The following is a 20,492-nucleotide window of genomic DNA, read 5'->3' on the forward strand; positions in this document are numbered from 1 at the left end:
CTATTTAGGATTCTGAGGGTGGTGAATTAGCGTGAGCTCTAAAATTCAGGGCCCCTCTCAGAGAATGCCCTGCCAGTGAGTCTGGGAGCTCTAGAAACTGAGAGAAGCTAAGATCACTAGGCATGGGGGGGGTCTGCTTTTGACAATGTCCCATTAGGTTTCATGTTTCCTATGCAGTACGATTTCTCACCCTCCAAGTCTAGCATTCTCTCATTTCTGAATTCATCTGAGATTTCATCTGGGTACTGGGGCGCAGCAGAGAAACAGCTGGATGGAATGGGCAGGGTTGGTTGGTGTGGCAGCTGGATTAAGTGAAACTGTAGTTAGCAGAGCATGGGGAGGAAGGTTTGGGTGGAGAGGGAAGAGCATGCGTATGTATGCATGCTCCGGTGGAGTGGGAACAACAGACTGGAGGAGAGATCTAAAGGGACCCCCGAGAGAGAGAAGCTGGAGATTGGGCCAACAGGAGCTAAGAGACAAGGTGTGTTCAGGGGAGGGGAGGGGAGGGGAGGGGAGGGACATCTGGCAGTGCAGACAACAGCACAACCACCCTTTGATCCAAGAGCGACTCCATTGCATATTTTGGGGTAAAGGGTTAGCAAATGCTCTAATTCTTGGAGCGCATAATTAAGCAGGTATTTCTCCAGGCGCGTCCTAGGGGCACATTATCCAAGAAACCCCCCCCCCAAAGCAATCCACTGCCTGCAGAGCTGCTCTGAACTCACGAGCTCAGCAGACAGGTGCATATTGGAATCACAGCCGCGGTGCAGGGGCTGCCATCCCCTATTCTACGACAAGCTCAGGAGACTGCACTCCTGCAGTGAAAACCTGACTGGCCGCTCAAGGCTTGGGCTCCATCATACGAAGGAGTGGGAAAATAGATGATATTGCCACATCAGGATTTTTCTTTTTATTATACATTTTAGGAACCAATTTTGTAACAAATCACTTACAACTGACACTGCTGATTTGATCCTTCCCCCCCATTTATTTAGTGAAGAATCTGTATTTGGGGCTGTGTTTCTAACTGGGGCCTCTGGGTGCGCCAGTAACATAAATATTAAATTATCTCTGTTAACACAGGCCTGGGTCAAAGAAGAGCTATGTAAACAAAGTGTTTTTAAAAACACACATGGCATGTATACAGTGATCTTACTTAAGGACTCCACTGGGGAGGGAACAACGAATGCTATTTCTGTAAGGGCATCAGCATAATACAGAACCTTCTTCTGCCCATTGAATATGCTCGGTCCAGTGTCTTCTGAAGAAACAATTTCATCTGAGAAGGAAGAAACAAAAGTTAAGCCAAAAGAAAGAGATTCACAACTCCTTATGCACTTCACCAGTAAAGGACTTGCAAGCACCAGGACTCACCTGGGGTAAAGGAGTAAAAGAAAGAAGTTAAGATGAAAGCCGAAGTGCACACTCAAATCTAGTTATTACCATGCAACAACCACAGCCATGGCAATCTTTAAAATTGCCTACTTATCCCCTTCCGTACTTGCTTACTAAGAGTACAATTAATCCCTGGCCATATTGCAGTCTCCCCTCAGATATTTGTGGACAGCTATGTTTCCTCCCCTGAATGAATGCCCTCAGCTCTCTAAACCTGCCCACTCATTTCATCATTAATAGCTTTCCTCTGGTGGTCTCCAATTTATCTCTATTGACTGAAATGTGGTGGCGAAACTGGAATTCAAGATTCCAACTATGGCCTAGTCAGAGCAGAATAGTTTCCTCACTTGTTTGATACTGCTATTACTACAGCCCAATAAAAATACTAGCCTTTTTGCAACACTGCATGGTTGGCCACTCAGTTATCAACTCATCTAAACTCTGTACCAGGGCTGTCAGACATATAGACCACAGACCAGATCCAGCCTGGATGATATATTTGTGGCTCTCATGACATTTAGGCTCCCCAGAATCTTGCCTTTACATTTAAAGAAATGGTCTGAGCCATCACAGTTGCAAAGAAAACCTTCCAAAGGTGAACCAAGTGTAAACCAGCACACCGATGTCTACCAAAGTCTCTGGATAGCCTGATACAATATCTCTGAGGGGTGTGAACTGCCACGTTCCCCAATCATCTCATTGGAGCACCAACACTAAAGCCCAAGAATACGTCAGCCTCCACACTGCATTGCTGACCATTTGAGCTGACAGAACAGGAAAATGGATGGGAATGAAGCCAGCAGGGAAGTGAGAGTTGCTGCTAGGAAGAAAAGCAGAATGAAGAACAAAGAACTCTCACAAAGAAAGGAAAAGGAAGAAAAAAAGAGGAGGAGAGAGAGGGCAGCAATAGCAGTGGCCTAAAGGCAGCAATTTTTTCACTGAATGATACTGAATGTTACAATAAGGGACTAAATATTAAACATAATTACTACATATAGGCTAAAAGAAAAGGAGTACTTGTGGCACCTTAGAGACTAACCAATTTATTTGAGCATGAGCTTTCGTGAGCTACAGCTCACTTCATCAGATGTTTACCGTGGAAACTGCAGCAGACTTTATATACACACAGAGAATATGAAACAATACCTCCTCCCACCCCTGGAAACTGCAGCAGACTTTATATACACACAGAGAATATGAAACAATACCTCCTCCCACCCCACTGTCCTGCTGGTAAAGCTTACCAGCAGGACAGTGGGGTGGGAGGAGGTATTGTTTCATATTCTCTGTGTGTATATAAAGTCTGCTGCAGTTTCCACGGTAAACATCTGATGAAGTGAGCTGTAGCTCACGAAAGCTCATGCTCAAATAAATTGGTTAGTCTCTAAGGTGCCACAAGTACTCCTTTTCTTTTTGCGAATACAGACTAACACGGCTGTTCCTCTGATACATATAGGCTGCATTCTCCTAGTGCTCTCTCTTCAAACACCCACTGACAGCAGTGTGGGAACTAAGGGAGTATGAAGTCCTGAATTTATATCCTGGCCAATGGACCATAATTAAACATGGAATCCGATCCTCTCGTTATAACGAGTTTGACACTCCTATATGGTACTTCTGAGTAGCCAATATTACCCTAGTCTATATTTTTGCTATTCCTTTCTATATGAACTGCTTTTAAGTTTATCTTGATCAAATCTCAATTTAATATATTTACAGTCAGTTTCTCAAGTCGCACAGTACATCCTGTGCACTGAGACACATGTCAAACCTCTGATTCTATCTGAATATTTGCTTGTATCACATCACATTAAACTCCACCCTCCATATTGTTAATTAAAATATGGAACAGGCATGGATGCAGAATTGACCTGACTCAATATCTCCTCCCAACTGTACACAAGAACATTATTGTTCTGTACTTCAGGTTTGTGCACTTCAGACTTAACTTTAAATAAATAGCATAATTAAAAAGAAAAAAAAAAGTCTTGGGTATAATAAAAGCTGTACACCAAATATTAGCAAATGTAGGCAGACTTATATGGAAAGAAACAAGATTTATAGTGCTCCAAGGAATTAGTACATCCCGAAGCAAGAAATTTCAACAGCCTGTGCATTCTGAAAGAGCCACAGAGTTACAATTCACTAAACAAGTACCAGATCTTACCTTGCTCAGGTCCCTCTTCATCACTGCAACTGTTAATGGACCAACTTGTTGAAACATGACCAGTCCAACCAGGGTGCTTTCCCACATCTACGGCCCAGCCAAGAGACAGCAGGAATTCTAGGAAGTGTGGCTGAACATTTCTGGAAGACTCTACATTCTTCAGAATCTGCAACATATTCCAATTCACAATATGAACAGAGAGCTGGAGGCGGCAGTTTTCACTGAATTTTTCTATACAGCAAATGTGGTGCTGACAAAACGTCCTCTAATCATACCTAGAGCAGTACAGCCTTGGCCACGTTACTCAGGTGCCTCAGTCTGGTTTTAAAGAACCTCTCTCTCTCTCTCTGAGTGACAATAGTTCAGTCTCCCTGACTCTTTCATTTCTCTTTGCTGAGACTGAGGGAGCCAATTACAAGTTGATGAGTTTGTTGGCTTTGTTTTGGGCAACACCGACATTTCCCACTCATTCCACACAGGTCCCAGGGCCTTAATCCTGTAATGAATGCATCAGGAACAGACTTCTGAGCCAACACAAAGCCTCACTTAGTTCTGGGGTCTTTCTGTGCAAATCTCATTGCAGCACTGAGGCACAGAGATGTCTGGTGCCAATTAACCACTGCTGACCTGGATGAAATCTGAACAGTGATATAAAGGCAAGGCCCCATGTCTTACACAGCACATTAGACTGAAAATAATGCAGCAGGACCTACAGACATGTCCCTTTCACTCTCGCCTCCTGATCCTGTGCTGTATCATCAGTATGAAGTTCCTTGCTCATTCTTGGGATTGGAAGGATTAGATTTTTAAATCAGTAAACTTCCACCATGCACACAAACTGATGAAAAAATATTTCCATAGATCATTGAAATTTACAGTCAGGCAAAGCAAGAAAAATGCTGCTTGAGAACTCTGTCTGATTTAGGGATATTTACATTGTGTATTTTGATATGTTGACAATGGGTGTTTTAATGGTTATAAAGGTGTAACTTTTTTGAATCTCAATGTCTGCTGCCATTTAATTATTATTGGCTGAACCCACCCATTAATTGCCCGCAACTGAAAATGTAAAAAAAGAAAAACACTACAAAAATGCTAAAAATGCTTAATTTTGTGCAACTGTGAAAATTTAAATCTATTTTACAAATGCTTAAAAATAAATACTGATATTATCCACCAAAACTATACATAAAAATCTAATTCTGCCACGTCTCGTTATTTTGAGTCCGAGTTCAGTTTTACTCTCCCCTCCACGCCCAGTCCCACAGGTTTTTTATAGAACGCACAAAGAGCTGCATTTTAGGTATCACTGAGGTCGGGAGGAGGTTTTGAAAAGCATGTAGGAGACTGTGGAGCTTTTGCAGGCAGGAAGGGGTAGGAGGCACTTGTGGTGTTTAGCACATAGGAGACGGTTAGGTCTCCTGAAGAAGGAGGGGGATGAAGCTCATCTCTCTCTCTCCTTCCTGGGACATGGGAGAGAGGACTTTAAATATGGAGCAAGAAGGGTCTGCAGTATTCATACAGCACCAGCACACAGGGCCCCAGTGTGCTAGGGACTATACAACCAGAACAATGTGCTTACAGTGTCAGTAAGAGCCTCCTTGCACCCACCCATCCCAAGAGCCCCATTTCACCCTATCCAACAATGGATACACACATTACATGGAAGGCTTTGTTAACATGGTCAGTAGTGAGACAGTTAATGATAACATTCAGTGTTTGGTTATGGTTCAGCTGCATTGATATGAGGGTTCACAAGTCTCAGAAGTATTGTTCTGGGCCATCTGCAAACTTAGGCATACACAGCTGAATGGGTTTAGATCTCATTCACATTAGAAAGGCTGATCTTCAGAGCTCTAAATAAGGCTAGAGATGTTTTTAAGGAAAATTTACATTCTGGAGCATAACTATGTGGCTATTTTTAAAAAATAGCTATTATGCGGCCATTTCCATTTGCCTGGATAAATAATTACATCACATGTGAGGCTCTACCAAAAGGCGAAAGAAGATCACGGGTACTAACAGCCCTGCCCATAAAGATGGGACACAAGACCAGTTAGGTTGGAAAACTGCTATTTGTCTGAAGTGTGTAGCATCTGGTAATACATTGTTATCTCTGTGCCCCAGATTTGTTCAGAGTTTCAGAATTGTAGACACATTTGCACATGGGTGGTCAGATACACTACTTCCATACCACAACTAGGCAAGCAAATGCAACTCAGAAGATCAGGTTTTAACGACACAGACTTTACATATATTTTAATGGTTCTGTTACTACATATGGACTATAGTCACACAAAAATTTCTTTTGATACAGACCGACCGCTGAAAAACAATGTAGTAACATACTGTTTCTCAGCAATGTCCTATTTTAGTGTACCTTTATGCAGCTGTTTACCCAATGTATTTCTCATGGAACCTGTTCTTACACAATGATTCAAACTGCATAATTTTCTTTCAAAAAGTACTGAATACACTTTAAATTGCTGATATGTACCTATAAATCCATGGGAGAAATGGTATATAGAAGCTGTACACAGACTCAAGTGAAAGCTAATTTTTCCTTAAGAGGACATAAAAGTGTAGGTATTTCCAATTCCTAAATATTTCAATTCTATTCAGCAGTTTGGACTGGTTGCATACTTGCCTAAAATGAATCATAAAATTTTAAAATTAAATAATATATTTAGAGAAAGGGGATTACAACCCCCTAACATATGCCAGCACATAATGCTGCTCATTACTACTTCAATTTACTATTCTGCCCCCGTAGCACACTGCTACAATATGTTTTTTCTGGGTAGTTTTTGTATCAGTGATTTTCAAGGACTTTGTTGCGTGTGTACAGTGCTGTGTTGTACAGTACTATAAGATGCTATGTGTGCATTACGATAGATTCAAAGCTGTTCTGTAACAGTCCATGAATACTGCATGTGACCTGGGATATTGGAATGTTTACTGTATGCATATGGGGTTAATTCAATAGCAGGATGATCAAGAAATGTGGGCAAGAAGGAGGACAACAGCCCAGATAACTGCTCCTCAGCAAACTCCTGGGACTATTGACTCTAACATTACTACCCCCCCCCCCACACACACACAAGTGTTCCTGCTGAGTTACCCAAACTGGTTTAACCAGGCTCAGAAAATACTGGAGGAGAGAACTTTGGCCTGAACTAAGAGAGACTCTCAGGGAGGGGAAAGGTGAACCCAGACTCCAGAGGCTAAGGGAAGTTACACCTAGCAGGGTCCCCATAAGGAGGATGTGGTAGGCCTTTGTTGTTTCAAAACCTTTTCTCTTATATTCTGCTTTGTTCCTACTGTTAAGATTAAACAATACTTTGTTTTAAGAAGCTGTTTGGAGTCACTGATTTACTGCTATTTACACACTCCAAAACGGAAAAACTGTAGAGAGGGAGTCCAGTTGGACCTGCTGGACAAACATGGTTAATGCACAGGGTACTGTAGCCTAAGACACAATCTAGGAGTGGGAGAATCACAGGTTTCCACCCCAGGAAAGGAAACAGTATGAGGCCTAACACTTGTAGTGGTGCAATCAGAGAAGGAGTCAGAGCTGCAAATGGGACATGTGTATCTAAGGCTACAGAAACAATTTTATATTGTGCTATTTGAAAAGAGGATATGGCTACCATAAAGACAAACCATGGGACAATTTCAATGAAGCTGGTGAAGAGAGGAATAAGTTATATGCCATCCCGGCCTCTTACGATGCAAGGCTGATTCACCCGGAGGGAAGGCCAACAGAGCTGCTGCTACCTGTCCTCCCTCAGAACCTGACAGAAGCAACAAGTTTGAAGGGGGTAAATTCGCCCCAAGAACAGAAAAAAAACCCTCTCCAGCTAGCTCAAAGAGCTCCCTTCACTTGCTGTAGAGAGTAAGAACAACTGGATAGTGTCAGCCAGCTAGCATTTCAGAGGCAATAAACTTCACTTGGTCTTTGCTCTGATCTTGTCCCTCTGCAGATAGGGCTCAGCCACTCATCTAGGGTAGCATTGGATAACACTGGAGAAGGGGTTACATTTGATCTTAAGGTGATTACGGTCAGTGCAAACACCATAAAAATTAAATCTCAGTACTTTTAGAAAGTGGGAAATACCCTGAGTTCCTCACCTCCCGTTCAGTCCTGTGGAGATAGGAACAGTAGTGCATTTTTTATTAACTTGGCTTTGATCACATGACTTAGTGCACGTTAGGTGATTCAGGAAATCAAGTACATTACCTGAAGACCTCAGGGAATACCCAAAACCTTTGGATAATTTGGGGGTACCAGCAATACAGAGTCTGAAACAATGTGCTCAGGGCCTCCTACCTTACCACCAGACGTCAAAGTCTACAGGACTGACCCCACAATAATAGACTGCTGGTTGGGCTCCTGAAGGCTGTCCAGCTCTGCAGGATTATGGTTTCTACTAAGAAATCTTTATTTGCCTAAGCCCATAAAAATGCATGGATCAGAGCAGCTGGCTCAGCAGGAATAAGGTACTTTAACTTACATGCCTTAGCCCTATTTTATCATACTAAGATGTCTGGCCTGGGAAAAGCCAGCTGCACAGGCTTTCGACACCCAAACATCACTTATCTGAAAGGTTGTCAGGTGGCATGATCCTGGCTTCAGGTAACAGTAACAATACGTTCCACCCGTGCGTTTAAGATAAACAAGGTTGTGCTGCATTTTGTTAGCTAAACATTTCCAAGCTTCTAAGATGTGGAGAGGGTGCCTGGAGTAAATTAATTAGTTCTGTGACAGACACCTACATTTACACTACGTACAGTGTGGAGTACACAGGGAATGAGGGGAAGGCACTATAAAAATGTCTCCTTATGATGAATTTATACACTCTCTTTTAGAATAGTGGGTTTCCAAGCTACAGTTCAGATGCAAGGATGTCGCTGTTTGGCTCTGCAGTCCTCTACACTGATACTCTCACTACTGATAACGTTTGAACGCAAACAAGTATAGTCAGTGCAACATATACTTTACAAAGCAATAACTCCTTTTTACTTGTACATTTAGTTTTCCAATTCATTGACATTTCTGTTTGAATGAAAGCCTACAAAAGCAAACGACTTGGTCTTTGCACACCACTGGAACAAGTTATGGTACTGGTCGTACGTTGGGCCTGTGAACCTTGAAAGTGTCCCTTTAACATCAGGTTCTGCAGACAGGTGTCTATACATTTAGACCAGTACTGGATAACAAAGCATTATTAATCCTTTTGGCAAACATAACTAGTAATTCTCCTCATTTTACAGAGGAAAAACAAAGCACAGTGACTTGTTGGAGACCACACAGCAACACAGTGCAGAGCCAAGAATCCTGAGTCCCAGTCCTCTGCTCCAGCCATTAGACCACATTGTTATATAAATAAGAGGTAAATGAAGCAAAGACAAACTGAGACCAATCAGTGCTCCAATTTTTCACCTACCTCCTGGCTTGTTTTCTGGCCTGCCTTCATATAGAAAATGAAAACTGTATCAAAAGGACGACATGGCAGTAGATCCAAGTAACCAAGGTCATCAAAAAACCCAGGGAGAGTGGAGTCAAGTGCAATCAGATGAGGAGGTAGACGGCTGTTAGCAGTTTCCTACCCAGAAAATAAAGAAGTTCAAATTTTTAACTATTAAAAAAAACCCTTTCCACCAGTAATGTTCTTTGATGGTTTCAGTATGAATCATTTTAAAATACATTGACCATAATAAATGCATTTTTTTTCTAAATAAGATCAAAACCGTAACTTAAATTTCTAACATGACATAAATGTGACACCACAAAAGCCTTGTTTTGTATGGTTTTGCAAAGAAGCTTGCACTATTTGATGTCACTGTGTCCCTGGTTCACAAAAGAAATTCTAGAAGAACCAAGAGATTTCCCTGAATGGAAATGATAGAAATAATTTTGAACTTTTTAATATTAATGCTTTCCCCCACACCCAGGCTAGTGAGGACTTGTAGCACACAAACACTGTGCTTAACTCCACATGCACTTTGTTTTGCAGACCATCTGGAAGAAAGAAATCACTAAGTACTTCTTGTGATTATTATTTCTGCAACAGCTCAATTCTCGGTTTGTTGACAGTCTGTACAGAGCTAGAGACAAACTCCACGGTGAGATATAGAGAGACCAAAAGCAGGAGGCAGTGTTTCCATCTGAAAATTGGATTATCTGTACTAACTCATAAAATAACTTGTACATTTAGCTAGTGTTTCCATTATATGGATCCAAAAGTGCTTTATGTAACAACTTACAAACCATATATGTATGGATAACTGGATCTGTTTAACAGAATACTGCAATCCTACAGAAATGTTTAGGGCTGAAAGCCACTATGGCATCCAACTGAAATTGCAGGAAGAATTTCAAGGTCACAATATGTAATTATCCCAATTGAGGTACCTTTTGTAAAACCAGCTTAGAGCTCTTCAGTCAAAGCTTGAAGCATTAGACCGCTATACCCCTGGCTTCCAGAACTCCTGAGACGTTCAGGGGTTCATTTCCCTACATCGTAGCAGACCACAGCTATCATAACAGTGACTAGCTCCAGCAGTATATTTACACAAGAGAAAACTCCATTAGCAAAGCTGCTAAATGACACTGTTTTGTCCTACAGGGTATTGGGGTGTTTGAGATTATTTGTGCAATAGGAAGGGAGATATCAAGTCACCTTCAGTGCCTCTAATGACAGAAATCCAAAATGCGAGAGGAAGAGGCGTGCTGTCTGGAATTCCTGGGCAGGAGGCGGGGGCTTACACTCAGTAATAGGGTCAGGGAAACTCTTCTTGCGCCACTCCTCTTCACTCTGCTGATCTATAGATGTCTCATAAGTGATCTGTTGGGCCATACCATTCCTCAGCTTCTCATGCCGCTCTTCCAACTGAAACACATTATTTCACAGATATGGAATACTGATTCCAGCAACATCTCTTTCCCAGCATTTCAAAGCACCTGCCTAGCTAGTTCACAGAGGAACAAACCACAAGTTTGAACAGTTCCTGGAACACTCCCCCATGTTTATGGGAGCACAGAGTAGTGAGGTCCCACCAATGTGGAGGAGGGTCAGTGGATGTGACATGAAACTCCCCGATCAGTATCATATTTGTTTAGGACAACTGTGGCAAACGACATATCCAATATTTGTCCTTCAAATGAGCTGGAAGAATAGCACATTTTTCACTCTAATCTAATAATGCCACATTTACAAGAGCTCTCACAAGACAGAAGAGGTGCGAACCTCTGTCTCTGGAGCAGCAGCAGGAAACAAGTCACTGCTTCAGGTCATTATAGTGTGTCAGGATTAGGGCAAAACAAATTGTGTGGGGCTCCCCAATAGGCCAATAATAGGTAGAGTCATATCACAGGTCCTACCATCATCCCTAGATAGTTCCTAGACTTCACTAAGCTGCAGTGAGTTTGTCACCTCATTAACGGAAGTTGGTAACATTCTACTACAATACCTTTTCCAACAGGAAAGCTTTAGAGTTAAGTGCCACGTAAAGGGTGTAATTTACCAAATGGACTCTGAAGCTGATGGGCAAAGAACAGAGGAAATAATCAAAGACTAAAACCTCTTACTTCTTCATTAACAATTTCATGCAAGTCTGGAATGCTCAGGTCAGCTTTCACAAAGGGGATCTTGTCCACCTCCTCAGGAAAGGGCCGGTGTCTCACACTGTATTTGATTCCAACATCATTTTTAGGAGCAGGTCGAGGTTCTGGTAAAAACATCTGTTACAATGAAGGGAACAATTTTATGTCCAATTTAAATGCTTTGTCCTGTAGCGCAATACATTTATATTATACACAAAGAAAATTATTTCTATCACAATATCACAGATTCATAACCACAGGTAACAATAGGCTTTATTTATTTGTTTAAGAAAGCATTCAGAAAACTAAATATTATTCACTTGTAAGGATTATAAGTTTTAAACCAAAGTTTGATATTCAGTCCTACTCATTATGGTGGTTTGACTCATGGTACCTATGAACCCCGGTTTTCAACACAATCTCTACGCCACCAATCCCATTCAATTACATGAAAGTTGCAAGCCTTTCTGGGGTTGCTTTAGTTTTAGGTTAAACCAATTCTAATAAATGTTTAAAGAGAGCTAAAGATTATTTCTGATTGTCTCCACCTAGGCCCTACTGAATGTATGACTAAACCAGGGAAGGGTGCTGCGTGTCAGGCTGATGAGCCCAGGGCTGCACAGGAGGGATACTGCAGGTCAGGATGAACTCACTGGCTGAGGTATGCAAGAAGCTTGCATACAGCTTATAATTACTGGTTTCAGAGTAACAGCCGTGTTAGTCTGTATTCGCAAAAAGAAAAGGAGTACTTGTGGCACCTTAGAGACTAACCAATTTATTTGAGCATAAGCTTTCGTGAGCTACAGCTCACTTCATCGGATGCATACTGTGGAAACTGTGTAATTACTGTATTTTGCTCTCAGCAGTACGATCAGGTCCTCATGACCACCAGAGTTATCCAAACCCCAAAGTCTGAGTGGGAACACACTGCCACATAAGCTACGCAGGATAAGAGTCTTTGGGGTTGCCCGGAGCGCCACATTACTAGCTTGCCTTTTTTTTTTAAATTTAGAGGTATAAAATGCTAAACAGTAAGCAGCGCTGTATCCTTGATACACTCCCACTGACACCAACAAGTATTTCACATGCCAAGAGAACCTTTCCATAGTTTCTATCAAACCTCACTATCTTGCCATACCATTAAATGTCCTAACTGAGGGACACATCTGCATAAGTGCCAGGGTAGCTTTAGAAGCATTACAAGGATTATATGCTGCCCCAAAGCTTGCTTAGCCATGGGTAGACTGCTAAGAGCAATTTAAGTTTTGCTTGGGGGGTTCTCTATATTTTTGGATTTGTAAGAAGGTGACCTAAATAGAAAAGGGACAGAGGAGGCTGACAGCCCCAAATTTCAACCACAGTCTGTGTCGTTGTTTCAGTGTAATAAATCCATTTCCAGTCATCCCCCAAAACCAGAGAAATGTATGTCAAAACCATAATGCTGGAAAATGTTCACAAGAGCCAAGAGTCCCAGAAGCTATGGCATCACCTCCACTCAAACTATTAATGTCTGAACACTGAAGGACATATACAGTCCCCTCATGCGACACTTTCCAAACAATGCGGGGACTGTTGCCCTTACACACAAACAATTGAGAAGTAAGCATCATTTTTGTTCAACACTCACACTCTAGTATGTTAATAAATTTGTAAAGAGCGCCAGAGATGTGTATCATTACCCACAGTTAAGGGCACTGTGACTCAGCCATACATACAGTCACCAATTCTGTGGGTTATTTTGCAATTTTAGTGAAATTTCTGCTGAGCATCTGCATGTTACATATTTCCCATTGGGCTCTGATAGAGACCTTTTGATTTGCTTTCGCTCCTCTTGGCAAAAGGCAAAGTTGCTGGGCCCACGCAAGTCTTCCAGACACCCCACGGATCAGAACCGTGACAGAGGGGAAAGAGTCATCTGCAGAGTGCACAGATAAAACATATTTTAATATATTATGTAATAATTTAATGCAACTGACAAACACCTAAGTGATCAGCACAGACAGACAAATGTATTCATACCCGTAAAAGTTTCAATATACTATATCACCATGTAAACTTGTGTGATTTTCAGGGTAACTCCTCCCATCTGACCCATAAGACAGATCCCTGAAGGGTAGCAAAAATAAAGGATGATCTTTGCTGCAACATGGAAATACTGTTCTGCTGGCCTCTCTTAACGTTCCAAGTGGACTCATACCCTTGCTCCAGATCACCTTGGTTCGACTGCGAGAAGTGGTCAGTTTCATCACAACGCAGCAAACAGATTGTAATGTCTGCGTGCAGAAGGCCAGAAGATCAAAAAAATCTACTGCCTGCTCAGATGTGCAGCAAGTGGATTCATAGAGGGACGTGCATGTTTGTACGTTTACTTTGCTGTACAGGCCAAGACACATCAGCAGCATCTGAGAACAACAACATGGATTTGGACCAGTCCTTGGAGGATTTTAATGCCAGTGATATTGGGACAACTTAGGACAAACACAACGTTATTCTGAGAGAGAAGAACTGCTCACTTGAGAGAGTGTGTGTACTATTCTAAGAAAGTCAAGGAGTGTTATTGTAAACTTGCTTTGATTGGATAGATATGGGTGCATGTGTTCATCAGTGTCCAAATGGGACAAAACTATCTGCTAGAATTTAAAGCTAGTGATGGTCAGTGAAGTTAGAGCAGTGCTACGGGCACTTTGGGCCACAACCTGGTAACTGGACCCATGTTTCTTTTTGGCTGGCAAAGAGGATAGGCCCATTGTGGTGGACACTGTCAGCGTCCATCTGAGGATAGGGTGCTCAGCCACTCTCGCTGAGGCATGGGTGAGGCCCCTACTAAAGTCATCACTTCATACTGATGACCTTGTAATTATAGGCTAGTATCACGTCTCCCATTTTGGGGAAAGATTACAGAGATTCGGAGTCTTCAGATTTCCTTGATCCTGGTCAGTCCCACATATGGGAATGAACTAGTCCATAGCCAGAAGGCCATTGACCAGTGATACAAGGACCATGCGCCCATGCTAACTGTTAGATCTGTCTGACATGCCTATTTATGATACAGTCAACATTCTGCCAGAGTGGATGGAACCACTCTTAAGTGTCCCCCTTTTTATACAGGAACGCCCAGAGAGTGATTTGGAGCTAGTGTTTTTCAGCTCTAGGGCATGCTTGCGCAGGGTACTGCAGAGCTCTTACTCAGATTCCCTTCTTGTTCAAAGTACACGTGAAACTGCTCGCAGAGTTTGTAAGGAGACATGGGTTATGGCACAGATACCCTGTTGCACATCTCCTTTACAGCTAATGCCACTAGTGCAGTGGAATGGCTCACCCAGTGTCTGCTAGAAATTGGAGCTCAATTGAAGTTAAGCCCCTACAGATGAAAAGCAATGACGCAATGCAGCGGCTGGGAGTCCGTACCCACCAAAATATTTAATAGCAACAGAGCCTTAAACTGAGCAAATCAATAACACACACAGCAGCTGCTAGTTAAACACAAATCCATGTAGTCTGACATACATTTTAAGCATTCACCCTTTTATGGAGTGGAATGTGTGACTTTTTAAAATGTACTGAAGTGTTACTGCTTTTTTTCCCTTCAGCTGTATTTACAGAGCAGTCAGCTAAAAGCATGCGATCTCACAGGTTAGTGCACATTTTGTTGGAGAATTTGGCAGGGTTTATATTCATTGTAACAACAGTGACACTTTGTTGATCTTATTGTATAAATCCCTGCAATTAGATGCCAGTGTTCCACACTTCAGTGGAACACCCTGTAGAACAGGTTTCCAGTGTGTGAAAGGCAAAAGAACAGCCTAACTAAAACAAACTCATTTTGCAGATATGCTACAAAGAATTTTGATCTACAGAACCAAGACGACATAAAATGTTTAACTTACTTTGCTCATTCCCTAAAGGCTGTTCCAACATTGCCAGGATGACACTATTATCAAGGACAAAGTAGCGGAAGCTGTGTTTGTTAATGGTAGGTAGACGGGAGTATTTAATTAAGGTGGTTTCATTCACCAGGCTGCAAGGAGAGGCAGGGCCACTGGGTGAAGGAAATGCTCCAAGTAACTGCATAATACTGCAAATCAGAGAAGAATTCAGTCAACAACACATCCTAAAAAGACGCATCTTGATCCTGTCTGAGATGGGAACTTTTAGATATGTTGTTCCCTTTGCATCCTGACATAGGAATTTGACAACTGATCAAACCAATGATCCACATAATCCAAGTCCTGTCTCAAACAGGGACCAATAATTGAAGGCTTCAGAGGACAATGCAAGAAACCCCGTGAGGAACAAATAACCTGTCCATTCGGGAAGTTACTTCTTTATCACAGGAAATCAGCAGTTTGGGAATGCTTTGAAGCATGAGAATTTCTACCCCTTTTTTATTTATTTTAACTTTTCGTATATATCTGACTATTCTTATTGTCCATTGAAGTGTTTAACTCCTAATCCCTTCTTGAATCCCAAGCACTGTAGCAGCCATAGTAGGTGTGCTTGCTATCACTGCTTTAGTGTTACTTTGAACAGAAATTATTCAGCAGAGCCTTCATGAACCTAGGCCCCTAATTTGAGGAGTTCAGCCTTTGAAGTTTTCAGATTGCAAACTCTTCAGGATGAGGACCAGGTCTTCGTATGTGGTTGTACAGCACCTAGCATAATGGAGCCCCTGACCCAGATTGGGGTCCATGGGCACTACTGCGATAAAAATAATCAATAATAATGTGAAATTATGCAGGGTGGGGTTTTTTTAATTATTATTTTACTATTTTCCCAGATATTATCTGTCTCCACCAATGGAACAGCACCATCTCAGGGTTTAATTTCTGAAGAAATTCCCTGGCCAAGAACAGTGAATGAGGGAATGATTATGTCTGGTGATGATACTACCTCTTGACAGAGCTTTTTTAAAAGGCGTAATTTCTGGGGGAGAGATCAGGTAGGAGATTGCTGTAGATCTACCTGAGCTCTCCCCCAGAAATTATGCCCTTTAAAAAAGCTGACCAGAAGTAAAATCACCACCAGATATGAGCATATTTAATAGTTAAATCTTTTCCCCCCCATTAATAATTTTATTTACATAGATAAAGGGAAAGTGCCTGGACTACAGCAATATAAGCTTAAGTACTTTTATGCAATACCTAGTTTATCTGCAAGTTTCTGGTGAATAGTTACATTTATCTTGGTAACTACATGGAATCATTTTATAGTTCACATTAAACTGTATGACAATTTACTACAAGTGGAATAAAAGAGAAGGAAGTTACCCCCTTTTGCAAGCCACTTGTAAAGTTAGCAAGTGAAAAATATCTATCCATCCCAAGTTACCCAGTCTACCACCCATCATGCCCACCCATTAAAACAGTGTTCTTCTGAACGCTAATTTCCCCAGCAGCAAAATCCTGCCAGGCAGCTGACATATTCTGATGAATACCATACCATGTTAATGTAGCTTCAGCTGCATCCTTCACCCTCATTGACGCAGGATTTGGTTCTTTATCTCCTTTGTACTTGACCTCTTGTTCACTGTTTTTGGATTTACTTCCTGAGATGCCCAATTCCACAATCTCCAACACCTCTTTTAAACAGTCCTAAAGTGGGAAAGGGACAAATTGTTTAAAGCAAAACACACAGATCTGGTCCTCCCTAAAGAATTTCATGCAACAATGATGTATCATCACCATTATAGCCACAGATCAACACACCTACCTTCATATCCACCCAAGCACACCAAGAAATCTGTTATCTACAGCAAGGCACTTAGATACCACAGAATATGCTCCAAGGGGAAAGTCTGGGATACACACCTTAACACACTCTAAACCACCATCACCCAACAAGGATACTCCAGAGAAGTAGAGCACATCATATAACGGGCCACCCAAATACCCCAAGAAAACCGGCTTAAATACAGAAAAACCCCATCAACTGTACACTCCTAAGTTGTCACTTACCACACCACACTGGAAGCCATATAGGGTATCATCAAACAACTACAACCCATATTCAGCGAGGAACCCACTCTGAAAGAAATCTTTCCAAAGCCCCCTCTTCTGGCCTTCAAACAACCCCCCAACCTCTCTAAGATCATCAACAGAAGTAAACTCCCCACAGACCAGGACACCAACTCAAAGTGGCACCAGACCGTGCCAGAACAAGAGATGCAAAACCCGCAGATTTATCTTCACTGCTACAATGAGGAACACCCCCCACAACCCAACTTTCAAGATTCATGGATCCTACACATGCTTATCATAACACTGGATGAGTGCACTGGATGAGGTACAACATAAGTGCTCCAGAAACAACTATGTGGGTGAAACCAGAATCGCTATACTCTCAAATGAACTCACACAGGAAAATAATGAAAGACAAAAGCACCCAATCATCTGTGGGCGAACACTATTCACAAAGCGATCACACTATATCTGACCTATCAGTCCTCATTCTCAAAACTGTGCAATAGTTTCAAAAGACGAGTCTGGGAGCTTAAATTCATAACTCTGCTAAATACTAAGAATCACGGTCTTAATATAGACACTGGACTGATGGCTTATTACAATAATCTGTAACCCACTAATCCCCCTTTTTGTCCTAGACTGCAGGTGTGTTAATGGACCACTTCACCTTGAATGATTCCTTGGAATATGTGCTAACTATTTATGCTAAACTATTTGTTCAATCTTGCATTTATCTGTGACAAGCTGAGTGCCTTTCCTGAACCACAAGGAGAGCTCTGTGTAGCTCAAAAACTTGACTTTCTCACCAACAGAAGTTGGACCAATAAACGATATCACCTCACCCACCTTCTCTTTCTAATGATGTATTGTCAATTCAAATGAAGTTCTGCCATGTGAGTTTTGCTGATCAAATATAGTTTTGAGGCTCTTGCACTGCTAGAAGACTATCCCAACTACACACGTACATGGTAGAATGCAAAAACGTAGGCCCTCAAAAAAGCTTTGCCGAATTTGTACAAAAGCACATTAGAAGAATGCTGCTAAATGTTATACATAAGTTAAAATTATACACCATCTCTTCACAGTTATATATGTGGAACACAACAGAGAGGATGTTATTAGGAGAGTGATCCAGAAAAAGTCTTCTATAAAAATATTTAAGCAGATATGTATTAAATGCATTTCAGAGAGATTGCTTCTGATGTTTTAAGCAGAATCCCAGAGAGTGTTGCAGCTCTTTTCCATATTTCTACTATTTCTTCAGTCAGCTTTTCTTCTTTAAAGTTTCTAACCCTTGCAATTGCAAAGAACCTTCATAATGTAAAATGAAACCCTCAGCTTGCTCATTCAGCCTCAATGAAAAAACTACAACTAAACAGCTAAGCAGCATCAAATCTACTGAGACACACAGGGAGTCAATTAGTGCATCCATAGCGGTGACGGAGAGAAGGTTTGCTGGTGACGGGGCCATTCTGCTGAACTTTCTTGAACTGCAGTCATGTCACATAAAAACCCAAAGAGTGAAATTTTTTTCTTTGGGAGCTGTTGCAAGGTAGGATGTAGCTCCCAGTGTTGTTGTAAAAGGGTCAAACTTGGATATTCCAGGGGAGAAGTATCGTTTACAGTAGAACCTCAGAGTTATGAACACCTTGGGAATGGAGGTTGTTTGTAACTCTACAATGTTTTCTTCAGGGTTACAAACATTTCAGTTCTTTCAAAAGTTTATTTAATACAGCTTTGAAACTTTACTATGCAGAAGAAAAATGCTGCCTTCCCTTTATTTTTTTAGTAGTTTATGTTTAATACAGTACTGTACCGTATTTGCGCTTTTTTTTGGGTCTCTGCTGCTGCCTGATTGTGTACTTCTGGTTCCAAACGAAGTGTGTGGCTGACTCGTCAGTTTGTAACTCAGGCGTTCCTAACTCTGAGGTTCTACGGTGTCTTATAGAGGAAAGCCATGGAATCTACACATGGTTTACTAACACACATTGAACTCCCTTCCATCTGGGGAGCTGTAGCAATTTTTTCTCCTTGTAATCCAGGAAATTCCTGATGATACACTGGTCTTCACAAGATACTGCCTACGAATAAGGTGCCAGGCCTCTAGCAGACCTGAGAGCTCTGCACTGCTGCCATCCCACGATAGTGGGCTCTAAAATATTTTTAAAGGGATTAAAGACCACCTCATGAATCCAGAATGAACCAACACTTGATGTGGAATATAAAGTGATGATATGAGTTAACTGCATATAGTCAATGTGTGATCAATGTTGAAAACCTTCAATGTATGAAAGAACACACAAAGTCCACTGAGACCATGCTGCCAAAGACAAACAGCTCAGCCCCCGATTCACTGGGAGAAGCCATTTGATAAAAATGAAAACCTTTTAGGACTATGTCTGCTAACGGTGTATAAGTGCTACTTCAAAATACATATCTTCATGTTGCTGCCTTGAGATTGCGGAGCATTGTATGTATTTGTGCACACACCTGGCCTATCTGTGGATACAAAGGGAATAACTGTTCGTGGGTGCACATTAAAAATTGGCCCAGAATGTTCAAAATATGCAGACGCAGAGACAGTGATTTAAAACACCAAAATATAAGGAGCACTGGCACCGTAACGGGTGAGCTCCTCAGCTGAGGTAGGTCAGTACATCTCCACTGAAGTAAATAGAGTAACACCATCTGAGAACCTGCCCCTCGAAGAAAACCCTACACCTCTATTTAAACCTACTCTTGCTAACCACCACCTAAGAACATGATTCCCAAACAAAACACTGTTTACAGAACATTGCTGAAGGTGACCAAAGGAATTTTTTAAAAACTGGGTACATGTTCTCTTTTTTGCTTCTTTATGATGAGTATGGCAGGAAGTGGTGGTTTTTTCCTCCTGCTTATTTTATCTCAGAAATTTTATGGAAAGTCTGCTCTCCTTTCAGTTTTTCTGGAGAATTTGTTGTGAGTCTCAGAGCTTGTTTACTGTGAGCTCCCACATCTTATTGAAGGGTTAAGAATGCTAGATCTTTAAGAAAGGCTTCCTTTAGCTAAAATGTTAGGCACAGAAGTTAAATGGGAGTTAACAGACAAACCAAAGAGAGACAAGGTTGGTGAGGTAATCTCTTTTATTGATATTACCTCATCCACCTTGCCTCTCTAATAACCTGGGACCAACATGGCTCCCACTACACTGCATAAAATAGTTTTAAGCAATCTGACTAAAAATCCCTTTCTCCTCTCAATTATTGGACCTCCATTTCATGACTCATCACATCATTATTTTACTAGTTCTCAAGTTATCAATCTTCCAGCCTAGGCAAATGAGAGTGAGTAATGAAGGATTGTGGGGCAGTGGGGAACTAGC

At 41.5% G+C, this 20,492-nt stretch overlaps 1 protein-coding gene across 4 annotated transcripts in view; it reads right to left on the bottom strand.

Annotated features, from left to right (window-relative positions):
* The window catches only part of RALGAPB (Ral GTPase activating protein non-catalytic subunit beta), a 112,021-nt gene that overhangs the window by 12,494 nt on the left and 79,035 nt on the right, over window positions 1–20,492 (bottom strand). For all 4 annotated transcript variants that reach the window (XM_048819666.2, XM_075118850.1, XM_048819663.2 and 1 more), the window contains 8 exons: window positions 16,608–16,759; window positions 15,056–15,243; window positions 12,977–13,083; window positions 11,154–11,306; window positions 10,246–10,455; window positions 9,010–9,168; window positions 3,563–3,728; window positions 1,157–1,279 (listed from right to left, as the gene is read on the bottom strand). In XM_048819666.2, the coding sequence (XP_048675623.1) occupies window positions 1,157–1,279; window positions 3,563–3,728; window positions 9,010–9,168; window positions 10,246–10,455; window positions 11,154–11,306; window positions 12,977–13,083; window positions 15,056–15,243; window positions 16,608–16,759 (1,258 nt within the window). The remainder of the gene's footprint in view (window positions 1–1,156; window positions 1,280–3,562; window positions 3,729–9,009; window positions 9,169–10,245; window positions 10,456–11,153; window positions 11,307–12,976; window positions 13,084–15,055; window positions 15,244–16,607; window positions 16,760–20,492) is intronic.

This window comes from Caretta caretta, chromosome 13 (genome assembly GCF_965140235.1).
Source record: "Caretta caretta isolate rCarCar2 chromosome 13, rCarCar1.hap1, whole genome shotgun sequence".
Lineage (NCBI taxonomy): Eukaryota > Metazoa > Chordata > Testudines > Cheloniidae > Caretta > Caretta caretta.